The sequence below is a fragment of the Urocampus carinirostris genome, chromosome 6 (genome assembly GCF_059441175.1).
Source record: "Urocampus carinirostris isolate Australia breed hairy pipefish chromosome 6, RoL_Ucar_1.0, whole genome shotgun sequence".
In the NCBI taxonomy this organism is placed as follows: domain Eukaryota; kingdom Metazoa; phylum Chordata; class Actinopteri; order Syngnathiformes; family Syngnathidae; genus Urocampus; species Urocampus carinirostris.
This window is the reverse complement of record NC_142354.1, coordinates 42,113,155-42,128,095: the sequence shown is the minus strand read 5'-3', so window position 1 is coordinate 42,128,095 and position 14,941 is coordinate 42,113,155. Positions and strand designations below refer to the sequence as shown.

The 14,941-nt window shown below is 40.3% G+C and overlaps 1 protein-coding gene across 1 annotated transcript; it reads left to right on the top strand.

Moving 5' to 3' along the window:
* Window positions 1-792: 792 nt before the first annotated feature.
* On the top strand, window positions 793-12,729 carry rdh5 (retinol dehydrogenase 5 (11-cis/9-cis)). Its single transcript, XM_088339032.1, has 6 exons — window positions 793-1,013; window positions 3,934-3,999; window positions 7,373-7,695; window positions 8,929-9,187; window positions 10,632-10,795; window positions 11,848-12,729. The coding sequence occupies exons 2-6, from the start codon at window positions 3,974-3,976 to the stop codon at window positions 12,066-12,068; spliced, it is 993 nt and encodes a 330-aa protein (XP_088195158.1). The 5' UTR covers window positions 793-1,013; window positions 3,934-3,973; the 3' UTR covers window positions 12,069-12,729.
* Window positions 12,730-14,941: the final 2,212 nt, after the last annotated feature.

The following is a 14,941-nucleotide window of genomic DNA, read 5'->3' as shown; positions in this document are numbered from 1 at the left end:
TTTTTTTTTGTAGAGCTGAATATTAAAAGGAACAATTAGGAGCATTGACAGGCTAATATTGATGAAGATTTTTTTTCTCAATGGTTATATACAAGGGGCAGCACGGCAGCGCAGTGGTTTAAGCATGTGCACAGTTCTGAGGTCATGGGTTCAAATCCAGCTACCAGCCTTCCTGTGTGCAGTTTGCATGTTCTCCCCGTGCTTGCGTGGGTTTCCTCCCACATTTCAAAAACATGCATTATCAGATTAATTGGCCGGTCCAAATTGTCCCTAGGTGTGAATGCGCGAGAAAATTGTCTGTCCCTGTGTGCCCTGTGACTGGCTGGCAACCAGTTCAGGGTGTCCCCTGCCCACTGCCCGAAGATAGCTGGGATGGGCTCCAGCCCCCCCGCGACCCTACTGAGGATAAGCGGTGCAGTTAATAGATGGATGGATAAGTTATATACAGCTCCTTTAGATTCTGCACAATTGATGTATACGTTATTAAACAACAAAACTCATTGCACGTCTGCTTTCCTTTTTGTTTTGACATGAAGGCAAGTGCATATCAGGCCAACTGTTTTTCCCGAATAAGCTTTCCCATTTGTAGAAAACGGGGAAAACAGTCCCCTTTACACGGAACCCACTTAAAATCCTACAAAGGCCTCTCACATCTAAGATTATGCTCCTAATACGCTTAAATAAAACCAGTTTCGTGTTTGTGCAGATACAAAAAACACTCTCCTGATCCCAAAGTAATTTGAAATGCAATACTGTACCGCAATAAATTGGCTTATCCAAATGACTTAAACAAAATTCTTGCGTTTGTTACATTTTTCATCAAAGTGCACATGTGCACAACGCAAATGCCTTGATGGATTTGGGATTAGCAATGGCAAACTTGTCTTAAGGGATAAAGCGGCGGCAGCACGGGTGAAAGCCTTGTTGTGCGACGTCCTAAGGTTGTGACCAGAGCGTGAGCAGTGGAACAAGGATACGTGTTACAAGGGTACAAGTTCATCACTTTGAAAAAGGTAAGAAAAGATGCGTTTTGTTACTTTGGTTTATTGTATACACTATTTTGTATCGGATTTGCAAACACAATTACTAAAGATGTGTGTAATCATCAGGGTTGGGTAGGGTTACTTTAACTGGATTACTTTCAATGACTTTTGGATGACTCCAATACCAAATATGCCGATAAAAGACAAAATAAACTAAATATGAATAAGATATGACTCACAACACGTGGTAAGCTTTCTCTCCTGGCTTTGATCTCTTTCATCTCCGGCAAAACTAACATAAAATGCCACAGAAACAAAATGAAAATAAATCCAAACAGCTTGCCGACATCATTTTTGCCGTTCCAGGTATTCCGTTACTCCCCAAGCCTGCACAAAATTTAGTCATTGTATTCATATTTATTTTCTTTTGTCTTTTATTAGCATATTTGGTATTGGAGTAATCCAAAAGTAATTGAAAGTAATCAAGTTAAATTAACCATACCCAACTATGCTCAGCATACAAAGGTTTCAGGTTACGAAGTACCACAACAGGAAATTATTGCCTCTCGTTACAAAGGCGTTTCAGGATACAAAGTGATTCCCTTGGTCTGGGAATCTCCCCCCAACTTAAATCGTCTTCCCCATGACCAGGGTTGGGTAGGATTACTTTAACTTGATTACTTTCAATTACTTTTGGATTACTCCAATACCAAATATACTAATAAAAGACAAAATAAACTAAAAAATGAATACAATGATGACTCACAACACGTGGTAAGCTTTCTCTCCTGGCTTTGATCTCTTTGATCTCTGGCAAAACTAACATAAAATGCCACAGAAACAAAATGAAAATAAATCCAAACAGCGTGCCGACATCATTTTTGCCGTTCCATGTATTTTGTTACTCCCCTAGCCTGCACAAAAGTTAGTCATTTTATTCCTATTTAGTTTCTTTTGTCTTTTATTAGCATATTTGGTATTGGAGTCATCCAAAAGTAATTGAAAGTAATCCAGTTAAAGTAACCCTACCCAACCCTGGTTATCATCCAGCCATCCATCCAAATACGGCATCTTTGTCAAACCATATTAGTAACTTATAATGATAATGCCACCACAATGTTTTGCAGCCAGTGTGCCATGAGACCTTGTCTTCTGTGCCACAGGAAATTTCCCAATTATATCTTTAAAAAAACATGCCAATGCTACAATTTTTTCAGAATTCTTTAGTGGCCTTTAAACAGTAAGCAATGTAACATTTATCCATCTCTGTGTGGCATCAAATTACTGTTTTTTAAGTTCCTTTTATGAACCAGTTATGTGCTGATGACGCAGCAGAGAGAAATATATTATAACTCGTTTTGTTTGATAAAGCTGTCTAACACTGGACTGCAAACATAATCAAACAAATCCAACAAAGACGATACCTGTTAAGAAGATAGTAAAGAAAACTTCTGTTCCACTGGCAGATCATTTTTTTTGTATTTTTGTCAAAATATAAAGTAAAGTAAAAAAAAACAAGTTGAAAGTACAACAAAAACCAAAAGGAATATTACTTTATACTGTCAATTTGCGCATCATGATAAATTAGGCCTTAGAGGGGCAGTGTGTATTTGACCACTAGATGTCGTTGTATTGTAATGTGCAACCTGAAACAAGTGCTGAAAGGCACAAGGAAGAATGCAAACTATGGACACTAAAAGTGACCAAAATGAACAAATTTTCTACTAATTTTTTTGCCCAGCTCTTTGCAAGGTTTTTCTTTTTGTACTTTTATCTGTTTTCTTTAAATAAATGACATTGAATAATACACACTGTCCCTTTAAGTGCAGCCTCAGCTGATTATGGATTAATGTATTCCTAATTCATTTTATTTCCATACAAATTCTTCTATATCTTTGTTTACTTTTTAAAAAACTATATTCTTTTTTTTTAATGAAGTTTACAGTACCAGTACGAGCAGCGCAATAATACACACTGCCCCTTTAAAAATAACAAAACTGGTGCCAGGAAATAATTTTTAAAACATTTTGACCCACTATGATTTTTTTTTTTATTAAAAAAGTGTGCCTTGGCTCAAAAAGATTGGGAAACTCAATAGATGAAAAAAAAAAACGAATCTATGATATTTTTTGGTGTGCCAAAGCATAATGTAAAATAAATATATGTAACAAGCCATACCTGCCATTAAATTGCTGCTCATTTAAAATTACATTTTTAAATCCTCTTAAGACAAAACAAAACTTCATAAAAATAAATAATTTTAAAGCAATTATTTTTGCAAATACAGTTTAAATGACAATGTTAGATAGGTACATATTCATATTCGTTCTTGCTTTTTTTACTCACAATTTGCTTTCTCATTAATATGGTAACTAGAAATACTAATTTGAAATTATTCAATGCAAAAGCAATGTCATACAGTACCAATTGATTGATTGATTGATTGAAATTTTATGTTTCCCTCTGTTTATCCCAATACAAGGATTAAATGAATTGTAAAATCAAAAACTTTATGTAACAATTCAAAAAACAGAAGGAAAAAAGGGCTGATGGAAAAAAGAGGGACAAAGTTTAAGCATAAGGTGCAAAATGTCACATAACTATAATTAAATGTGGCTAGTTCAATAAATATTTATTTTTTATTTTTTGTGTCCCTCTCTATAAGGCTAAAACGTAATTGATTAGCAGCAGCCTCTTAGCAAAGCCGTCACGGGCATTACCACTTGCAAACAATGCGGGCCCCTCCAAACCTCCCACCATCCCTTACAAATGCCTTTCTGTCCTTCATAAGAGTATTAGGCAAATATTTCTCATGTGGCTCCAAGCAAGACTTTGCAACCCATGGCTTACATGCAGAGGAAGAAGGGCTTCGTTTTGAGCTAAAATATTTCTTTTTTGTGTTATTTCCTAGGTTTCCTTTTGTAACTTCACTTTGTTTTGTCCTATGCAGGCACAGCAAATCAACTTCAGAGCTTGAAGGCAGAATAAAAATGGAGTTTGTTTACACGCTTTTAGGGTAAGAAAGTGCTTCAGTGCGCGTATGCATCAAATTGACACTTCATAAAGTTTGAAAAACAAAAAGGTTGTTTTCAGTATGACCATTTTGCTTCAGTAAGATATGTGAAATCAACCATTTAATGGATAAGTTTACTACTGGAAAAATACATTTTGATGGTTGAAACTACAGGCAGGAGTCAGGGAGGAAAGGAGCACCAGAGAACACATTTTTAGTCTGTGCATCCTATGAGATAAATTTCAGAAACACCAGAGAATCATCTACCACGTCTTTGTGGATTTTAAGAATGCGTTTAGCAGAATGTGGCAAGCTGCCTTGTGAGCCACTATGCAGAAGTACAACATGGGCCAGAAACTGCCGTAAATTCCAAACTATAGAGCGCACCTGATTATAAGCCGCACCCACCACTTTTTAAGTTAATTTTCCACTTTTGTACTTACACAAGCCGCACCTGTGTATAAGCCGCGTGCGCCCGCGTTAAAACTTGTGACACGATCACAAGTTTAACGCAGACCAGGCTGAAAGTTCCGGAATTGTGATTTTGTAGAGATTTAATGTTCTTTGTTCTTTATCATTTATCCACTATCCGTCAAATCATAATACACTACAAAGCCAATAGGCCGAGACACTTGCCCCCAGCCAAGAGGCTGAGTCAAGGTCCTAGCCTCCTAGACTCCTACCGACACAATCCAAAAGTCAATAGTGCACAATCCTAGAACCACAGTCGGCATCATGAACGGAAAATGATACCCGTAATTAAGGTATGATGCAGACTTGTAAAGTCCGGGTCCCGTTGAAAGTAATCCAAGGAAGCAAAATGTTTAGTTCCAAAGTTAAGGGTGGGAAAAATATATATCCACTATTGTCCGCTGCGACAACAGACAGATCTACCGGTAACTCAGCTTTACCCCACTTCCCGTCAGCCCGCGTTTGCTCCGCACCTACTTTTGATTCGTCCGTAGAACACATAAAAGAATAAATCTCTAAAATAAATACATTACAAAAATATACAGTTGCAAATACATATTATACATGGTTACACATATTTACGAAGAAAGACGGTACACCGAGAGAGTTTTCAAAGCTTTAATAATAATAATAATATAACTTTCATCCCAAACCGTGCCTTTGAAAGGTACCAACACGCTAGTAGGATCACGCTCGATATGCATCAAACGTGCCTGTAAAAAAAGGCATCCCGTAATTGTGAAATTCACGGTAGATCATCCTCAACTTCGTCCTCATAACGATGGCGTCTTCCTCATTATCGGAACGTACCTTTACTTAACAGACTATGTATGCATGAATTTAGAGTGTTGCAGTGTTTTTTGGCGCACATATTCTACTGGTCTTAATCTTACCTTTTATACTCCAGCGCCGCTAGTGGCCGTTAGAAAAATTACATAAATTGGCCGCTTCACTGAATAAGCCGGAGGGTTGAACATTTGGGAAAAAAGTAGCAGCTTATAGTCAGGAATTTACGGTAGTTTAGACTCATCAATGGTACTATTGGAGTATGGTTTGAAACCACAGTTGGTGTGAGACAAGGCTTCATATATCTCCAACTTTAGTCAACATCTTCCTGGAGAGGATTATGTCCGAAGCTCTGGAGCGACATAAAGGTGCGGTCAGTATTCTGGGACACACTGTCTCTCGCCTCAGTTTGGCTGATGATATTGCTGGATTGGCAGGAGACGAACAGGAACTCAGAGATCTCATCAATCGCCTTGGGGGCGACAGTAGCTCAGGAGGTAGAGCGCTCGTCTTGGGATCAAGGGATCCCAGTTCGAATCCCGGCTCGTCCGTGTTACATGTCTAAGTGTCCTTGGGTAAGGCACTGAACCCCTAACACCCCCAATAAGCAGGTTAGCGTCTTACATGGCTGCAAAACAAGGCCGCTATTGGGAACTGTGGAGCACATTGTAAAGCGCTTTGGGAAGTCATTGACTTGAAAAGCGCTATAGAAATGCAGATCATTTCACATTTCACAAAGCATCAACCAAGTATGGGATGTAAAACAGCACAGATAACAAACAAAAGTAATGACCAACAATCCCCAAGGTATCACCATCAGCCACAGAGAGCGAAAACCTGTCACCAAATTTAAATATCTTGGAGCTGTCAGAAGAGGGGTCAGAACCAGAAATCACGGCCAGGATAGCTCAAACCACAGCTGCACTTGCCAGACCTTATCCCGGACAAGGGACAAGAACATAGAAGTGAAATCAAATATCACACTCATGCAAGCGCTGGTAACTTCCATCTTCCTCTATGCTTGGGAGACAAGGCCTCTCACAGCAAAACTGGAAAAGAAAACCCAGGCCATGGAGATGTAATGCTACAGGAAACTCATAGGCATCAGTTACTTAACCCATGTGGCAAACAAAACTGTGCGCAACAGAGGGCACATTGGACCCTACAAAGAACTGCTGTCAACTGTTCGCAGATGAAAACTGCAATGGCATGGTCACGCCACAAGATCATCAGGAGTGTGTGCTGTTGTTGTTGTTGAGTCACTCAAGGCTCCTAAGGTAATCCTTAGTAGCGCTAGACTCGCTCGTGGTAGGCTCCGTAGTTCTCCGAAGGAGAGGGGGCTGCGACTGTCCTGTGCCGCCAGGCCTGACGGGGTGTGACCCAAGCAAACCAAGCAGACGAAGCCTCTGAAGTCCTTAGTACGTTCGGACAGGCCGGTGCATGATTTATGGAAGCCCCGTGGGCAGGTAGTACAGGTGATTGGGGTTTGGTCGCAGCGAATGGTTCGAAAGCACCACTGGCATTTGGACTGTGGTCCAGGGTTGCTCTCGAAGTCGCCCGCCCTAGGAAGAACAGAGAGAGGAGAGTAGAAGAGAGAGAAAAAGAGGGACGGATAGAAAGAGAGAAAGACAGACAGAGTAAAATGCAAAAAGGGGGAAAAGAGAGTGAGAGAGGTTGGGAGAGAGTAGGAAAGGGATAGAGAAAATGAGAGACAAGAGTGTAAAGGGGGAAGAGAGAAAAGGAGAGACAAAGAAGGAGAGAGGACAAAGAAAGAAAGAGAGAGCGAGTCTGAGTGGATTGAGTTGGATTCGTAAGGCTCCCCCGGGTGAGAGTCCTTCGCAGGACATCACGGGAAGGTTCCTTGTCTTTGTCCTGCAGGAGTGTGTGTGGTAGCACATGGCCTCAAAGGAAACTGAAGGAAACCAGTTTTTTTATCCATTTTGGTGGCTGATCGTGAGGCTGTTCATATCCAGACGACAGGGACGGAGTGATCCACGGGCTCTCTAGAGCCCCAAGCCTGTTGACCTCGGTCGGCCATCTTAGTGCCGGCTAGGTTAGAGGAAATGGTTTTGTGGCTACAAACACATGCATTTAACCCTTTATTTGCCTCTGTCTGCAGGGATAACGCTTGGTTGTACATCAGTGCCACTTTTGTGGTGCTGTGGACTGCTGCGTGGCTGTACAGGGACAGCCTTGAGATCGAACACCTGGCAGACAAATACGTTTTTGTGAGCGGTTGCGACTCAGGCTTCGGAAACCTGCTATGCAAAAAGCTTGATCGGAAGGGCTTCCACGTGCTGGCTGGCTGCCTGACAGAAAAAGGGGCAGAAGAACTGAAAAAGTCGACAGGGCCTTACTTGAAAACAGTGTTACTGGACGTGACCAGTCAGGACAGCATTCAGAAAGCTATGGAGTGGACCAAGAAAGAGGTTGGCGAGAATGGTGAGGTATTTTTCTTCCAAAATAAGTTACTGTACTTTTGCGAGCCTGTAAAACAGGGGTGTCAAAGTCATTAGATTGAGAGCCATATGAAAAAAAAAACACTAAAAGCCGAGTGCCAGACTGATCAAATGTTACAAATGTTTAAAATGGTGCATATAGCATAGTGCACCTAATTGAAACCACTCAAAACACAACAATTTTTTTCCAATCCAATCAGATAAATAAAGCAACATATTTTTGTGGCTCCTCAGATTGACATGTAGAAAAACAACAACATGGTCTCAATAACCTATATATTGTTTTATAAGATATTATTTTACATCCCCCAAGTGAGAATAGGCCGTTCTGCAAATGGATTGATCATGTTATATATATATCCAGGGTTGGGTAGGGTTACTTTAACTGGAGTACTTTCAATTACTTTTGGATTACTCCAATACCAAATATGCTAATAAAAGACAAAAGAAACTAAATATGAATCAAATGACTAAATTTTGTGCAAGCTTGGGGAGTAACGGAATACATGGAACGGCAAAAATGATGTTGGCAAGCTGTTTGGATTTATTTTCATTTTGTTTCTGTCGCATTTGATGTTCGTTTTGCCGGAGATCAAAGAGATCAAAGCCAGGAGAGAAAGCTTACCACGTGTTGTGAGTCATCATTTTATTCATACTGCCTTTGAACATACACAATTATTCGCTGGCACATATGTAGCATTTGCAAAAAGCAAAACCAAAAAACAGCCAATATAAGTCCAGAGCATCTCAAAGAGCATGACCAGCATGGTCGCCATGACAACCAGCTGGCCCCGCCCCTTGGCACCGGCTGTAACAGATTGTCTAAATTGCGTGTGTGCTTCTTAAGGGCGGGTTTTGGGGACTGCCGGTTGCTGGATCATTGCATTAGTCTGTTCTGTTTTGCCCTGTTTTGCTCTGTTCTGTTCTGTTTGATTCAAGGAAGACCTGTCATGCCCGTTTTTTTTTAGTTAGTGCCTTTAAGCCTGTTTTGTGAGTATTACCTAGTCTAAGTTACTGATTGCCTGTAAGCCTGTTTCTGTTTTGATTTTGTCCCTGCGTGTTGGACAACTTTTATTTTCTAAATAAAAGTAACTGATCGTTACGCAATTGAGTTCACACTTCCGGCCTCCCGGTCCGGTTCCGTGACACAATGTACAGTATTCAGCAATGTACAGTATTCATGTTTTGTACTTCTTTTCTGTTATCATCCCATAAGGACTCTGGGGTATTGTGAATAATGCTGGGCGCTCTCTGCCCATGGGTCCCTCTGAGTGGATGAAAGTAGAGGACTTCCACAGCACACTCAAGGTCAACATGAATGGCACGATTGGCATGTCCATTACTTTCTTGCCCCTGGTCAAGAAGGCCCGCGGGCGCCTGGTCAACGTGGCATCCGTGCTGGGCCGGGTGGCAGCCAATGGAGGCGGCTACTGCATCTCCAAGTTTGGTGTAGAGTCTTTCTCTGATTGTCTAAGGTGAGGAGGCCTTCCTGTATGGAGCTCCAAAAAGGTCACTTGATCTCCTTTTTTTTAAATACAGTGGAACCTCGGTTTTCGAACGCCTCTCAGTTCGTACAAATCGGAGTCCGACCCAAAATTTTGAGAAATTCTTGCTTCGCTGTTCGGTCAAAAAAATCGGAGTTCGAACGCCGGTAATGCGTGAGTGCGTACGCTAGGGTGCAATGCTGGGCGGCGTACGGGTGGAGATCGCTCTTTTCCTGACCGACTGATATCGCGTGCGGACGTGCTTCGTTTTGCTTTCGCTTTTAATATAGGTGTATCAAGTGTTTCAGCCCCTAATTATGCCTCCGAAGAAAGTCAGTGCAAGCAGCAAAGTTGCTACAGATGAAAAAGGAAAAGTAGTGCGTACAACTATTGCATTTAAGAAAGAAATAATAGCAAAATATGAAGTAGGTGTGCCAGTGTCACATCATGTATTTTCAAATAAAATTGAAAAAACTGCCGAACACGCTCTCTAGACAAAAGCGAATTCTTCAGCTCATTTTATTTCACTGTGTGTCACTTGATGATTTCATCAAATGTATGAAATGATAATAATGCCAAATCCTGTGTCCCAAATCAATGTAAATATGCCATTTACAATTTGTCTTCCACCTTCAGTTGAAATTTGTCCTTAATAACGGTTTCAAAACAATGTGCATGCAAAGTCCTTTTTAAAAATGTCACAAATTACTGCAAACGATAAGCATATCGTTATATTCACTTTGGGTGTAGACTGCACTGAGCGAGAGAGGGAGAGAGAAGGAAGTGCCTTGCGCTGTGTGCAGGGATCCGCCCGCCCGTACTGCTCACCCAATCAAAGTCGTTTGCCAGCGTTTTTATTTATCAGTTGAAATGGTTTCTTATCGAACTTCTGCATAAAGTAGCTTCTGCTTTATATGGACCAAAATCAGGATGGAATCCCCTGACTTTGGAACGCCACAGAGAGATGTGCAATAGTTACATTTTATTTCGGAGCCATATATGGCTCCCGAGCCATAGGTTCCCTACCCCTGTTCTAGACTTTAGAAGCGTAGGTCAATGCTTGTCCACCTAGAGGCTGTCCAAAATTGTCATTCACCTCAGATTCATCACCTTTGGGGCGGCAGTGGCTCAGGAGGTAGAGTGCTCGTCTTGGGATCAAGAGATCGCAGTTCGAATCCCGGCTCCCCTGTTACATGTCAAAGTGTCCTTGGGTAAGACACTGAACCCCTAATGCCCCCAATAAGTATGTTAGCGCCTTACATGGCTGCACGGCCACTATTGGGAAATGTGAAGCACACTGTAAAGTGCTTTGGGAAGTCTTGACTTGAAAAGCGCTATATAAATGTAGATCATTTCATTTTCATTTCATTAAAATGTTGCGAAATGTCCATGTCTATGACATAAATAATAAATACCTTTGTGTGGTTGTCCACAGGAGAGACATCAACTACTTTGGGGTGAACGTGTGCATCATCGAACCTGGCTTCTTCAAGACAGCCGTGACAAGCCTCGAGCCCATCGAGAGGGAACTGCATCGCTTGTGGAACCAGCTCAGCCCCGAAGTGCAAGCCAGCTATGGAGACAAATACCTTGATAAGTGTAAGTAGCTTGGCAAACACCCTATTAAGTACCGTATTTTCCGCACTATAAGGGGCACCTAAAAGCCTTTATTTTTTTCAAAAGCTGACCATGCGCCTTATAATACATTGCGCCTTATATATGGATCAATAATAAGTCGCAAAGTCTTGCAAACAAGGCAAGCAGCCGCCGACTAGATTTTCCCCCGAAGGCGAAGTCGTCCGCGGTGTATGCTGGGATTTATATACCGGCGTTTCATTTCCTAACCAATGTGTCAATCATCATTTGAATCAGTCACTATTGGCTATAAGTTATTCGGAGGTAAAGGGGGCGGATCCTTTTTATAATTTACAGGCTCGCATAGGCTAAAGGGGCGAAACAAAGCCTGCAATTGGCCGAAAAAGATGAATGTGAATCACACGTTGGGTTGCACTACGGCATAGAGAAAATATTTTTTACTATTCTGTATTTGTAAATATTTTACTCTCCTGGATTTACTACACTCACGGATATAAGAGGACCATGGTTGCACATTATTATTGAACGCAACGACTTCAGTGAGCTACTCCGGCTATATATTTTCCCAGTATCTTGTTTCAGAGTGATCTCGATGTTTCTGTGAAGGGTCTTTTTTTAAATTAAACTCAATTCCAAGTGTGCAACAGAAGTGTTGCGAGCGAAAAAGAAAATAGAAACTAAGGAATGGCTGGCATTTCTTGAATCCCAAGACTTTAACCTTCCGAATGATATTTGGAACGATGCATTTGAGTGATTGGTGACATCGTTTGGACACTGTTTCCGTACATGTCTGAGACACGTATTTGCTTCTTTGCAAGCTTTGGGGGTAATAAGTTTGACTGAACTATCTGACTGTTTTGTCGACGTTCCCATTGTAGCGCCTTATAATCCGGTGCGCCTTATGTATGGAAAATATAGGACCAAATACTATTTTTGGGGGGTGCACCCTATAACCCGGTGCGCCTTATAGTGCGGAAAATACGGTACACCTTTTGCAACCTCATGACTTTCAAAGATCCGTAGTTTTTGTTATCAACTGATCGATGACATTGCAGACATTAGGATCCAGCGCTTCATTATGAATGCTATCTGTGACTCGGACCTGACCAAAGTGACAAACTGCATGGAGCACGCTCTGACAGCTGTATATCCACGGACACGCTACAGCGCCGGGTGGGACGCCAAGTTCCTGTGGATTCCGCTGTCTTACATGCCATCCTGCGTGGTAGATATCGGGCTTAGGCTGGTTCTGCCCCGTCCCTCCAAGAGCGTTTGAGTATTGATCATAGTCTATAGTGCCAGTGATGCTATACAGAGATTGACCTAAGTGCCTGTGAATTGGTTTAATAGAGGCCTATAATCAACTATTTAAATGGAATCTTTTGTGTTTGTAATGCAGTGTTCATTTGACCTGTGAAAAGTGATGGGTCCCGGACCCTGCTATCTATCTATCTATCTATCTATCTATCTATCTATCTATCTATCTATCTATCTATCTATCTATCTATCTATCTATCTATCTATCTATCTATCTATCTATCTATCTATCTATCTATCTATCTATCTATCTATCTATCTATCTATCTATCTATCTATCTATCTATCTATCTATCTATCTATCTATCTATCTATCTATCTATCTATCTATCTATCTATCTATCTATCTATCTATCTATCTATCTATCTAGCTATCAGGGCTGGGTAGGGTTACTTTAACTGGATTACTTTCAATTACTTTTGGATTTCTCCAAAACCAAATATGATAATAAAAGACAAAAGAAACTAAACCTTACCCAACCCTGCTATCTATTTATCTATGTATCTATCTATCTATCTATCTATCTATCTATCTATCTATCTATCTATCTATCTATCTATCTATCTATCTATCTATCTATCTATCTATCTATCTATCTATCTATCTATCTATCTATCTATCTATCTATCTATCTAGCTAGCTAGCTCGCTAGCTCGCTAGCTCGCTAGCTAGCTATCTAGCTATCTATCAGGGTTGGGTAGGGTTACTTTAACTGGATTACTTTCAATTACTTTTGGATTACTCCAATACCAAATATGCTAATAAAAGACAAAAGAAACTAAATATGAATAAAATGACTAAATTTTGTGCAGGCTTGGGGAGTAACGGAATACACGGAACGACAAAAATGATGTTGGCAAGCTGTTTGGATTTATTTTCATTTTGTTTCTGTCGCATTTTATGTTCGTTTTGCCAGAGATCAAAGCCAGGAGAGAAAGCCTACCACGTGTTGTGAGTCATCATTTCATTCATATTTATTTTCTTTTGTCTTTTCTTAGCATATTTGGTATTGGAGTAATTGAAAGTAATCAAGTTAAAGTAACCCTACCCAACCCTGCTTCCAAGGGACCCTTACTCATAAAAATCAAGGGTGCCAAAGCTTTGGAAATGATCTCACAAAGTGTTGTCTCATTTGAGAGAGAACGTGATATGACTGTTTTGCCTCTCGGTATTGATTAAAATGAAGAAAACCGGCAGTGAATGTAAAGTGTCCTGTGCTACTCATGCATAATACAACAATGTGCTAAAAGTTGTTTCACTATAAATCTTTACAATCGCACACCGTCTCCTCGGAGTATTGAAAAACGGCAAATACATCCCTATTAAGACATGAATGCGAATTGAACATTCTTTTAGGACAAATTTCAGCAATGTTGCATTATTAATAAGTGTATAGTAATTGACCCCTTGAGCCGCCTGCTCAGGTTCCTGTCAGAAAAAGAAAACAGGCAGAACATTTGCCATTTGATACTCAAAGAAAGAGGACACCCTGTTTTCTTTCTTTATTTTTCTTAAAAAAATACCAAGCGAGTATAGTTATTTTTGTTATTTAATAATACTAATACGTAATCGTTAAATAAATACTATATGAAACGACATCTTAAGCTTTATTTATTTATTCATTTATGTATTTGTTTATGAAATTATTAATTTAAGCGAGGGTCTAAACTTTCAATAGATCAGGGTTGGGTAGGGTTACTTTAACTGGATTACTTTCAATTACTTTTGGATTACTCCAATACCAAAATATGCTAATAAAGGACAAAAGAAACTAAATATGAATAAAATGATGACTCACAACACGTGGTAAGCTTTCCCTCCCGGCTTTGATCTCTTTGATCTCCGGCAAAACGAACATAAAATGCAACAGAAACAAAATGAAACTAAATCCAAACAGCTTGCCAACATCATTTTTGCCGTTCCATGTGTTCCGTTACTCCCCAAGCCTGCACCAAATTGAGTCATTTTATTCATATTTAGTTTCTTTTGTCTTTTATTAGCATATTTGGTATTGGAGTAATCCAAAAGTATTTGAAAGTAATCAAGTTAAAGTAACCCTACCCAACCCTGGTAATAATTCAATAAATACCATATGAAACGATATCTTAAGCTTTATTTATTTTTTTTTATTTTTTTTATGAAATTATTGATTTTAGCGAGGGTCTACACTTTCAATAGACTCATATCTTGAGGTTTTGAATCCTCATTATCATAAAATTCAGACGAGTTTGTAGGCGTTTTTTTCCAAACAACCGCCAGATGGCGCCATAGCCATATCAAATAATTTAATACTGAGCTAAAGAAGGTGCACGGCAAATTAAAACAAAAATCTTCTGCAGTTGTGAAAAACAAGTATAAAGAAGAAAACCATCAAAGTTTATTAAAATACACATACAAAACATAAATGAGAAGCGTGCCTTAGTTATTTAGTCACAGAATTCCATCCGTAATCTGCACCGCTTATCCTCAGTAGGGTCGCGGGGGTGCTGGAGCCCATCCGAGCTATCTTCGGGCCGTGGGCAGGGGACACCCTGAACTGTTTGCCAACCAATCGCAGGGCACACAGGGACAGACAATTTGCTCGCTTATTCACACCTAGGGACAATTTGGACCGGCCAATCAACCTGACATGCATGTTTTTGGAATATTGGAGGAAACCCACTAAGCTCGGGGAGTACATGCAAACTCTGCACAGGAAAAGCTGGTAGTTGGAATTCATCCCATAACCTCTGCCGCGGACGTGCTAACCACGCAGCTGCTGTGCCGCCCCGAGTGACAAAAGTCTTTCATTGATTTATTGCGGTATTGTAATAAATTCCAAATCCCATTAC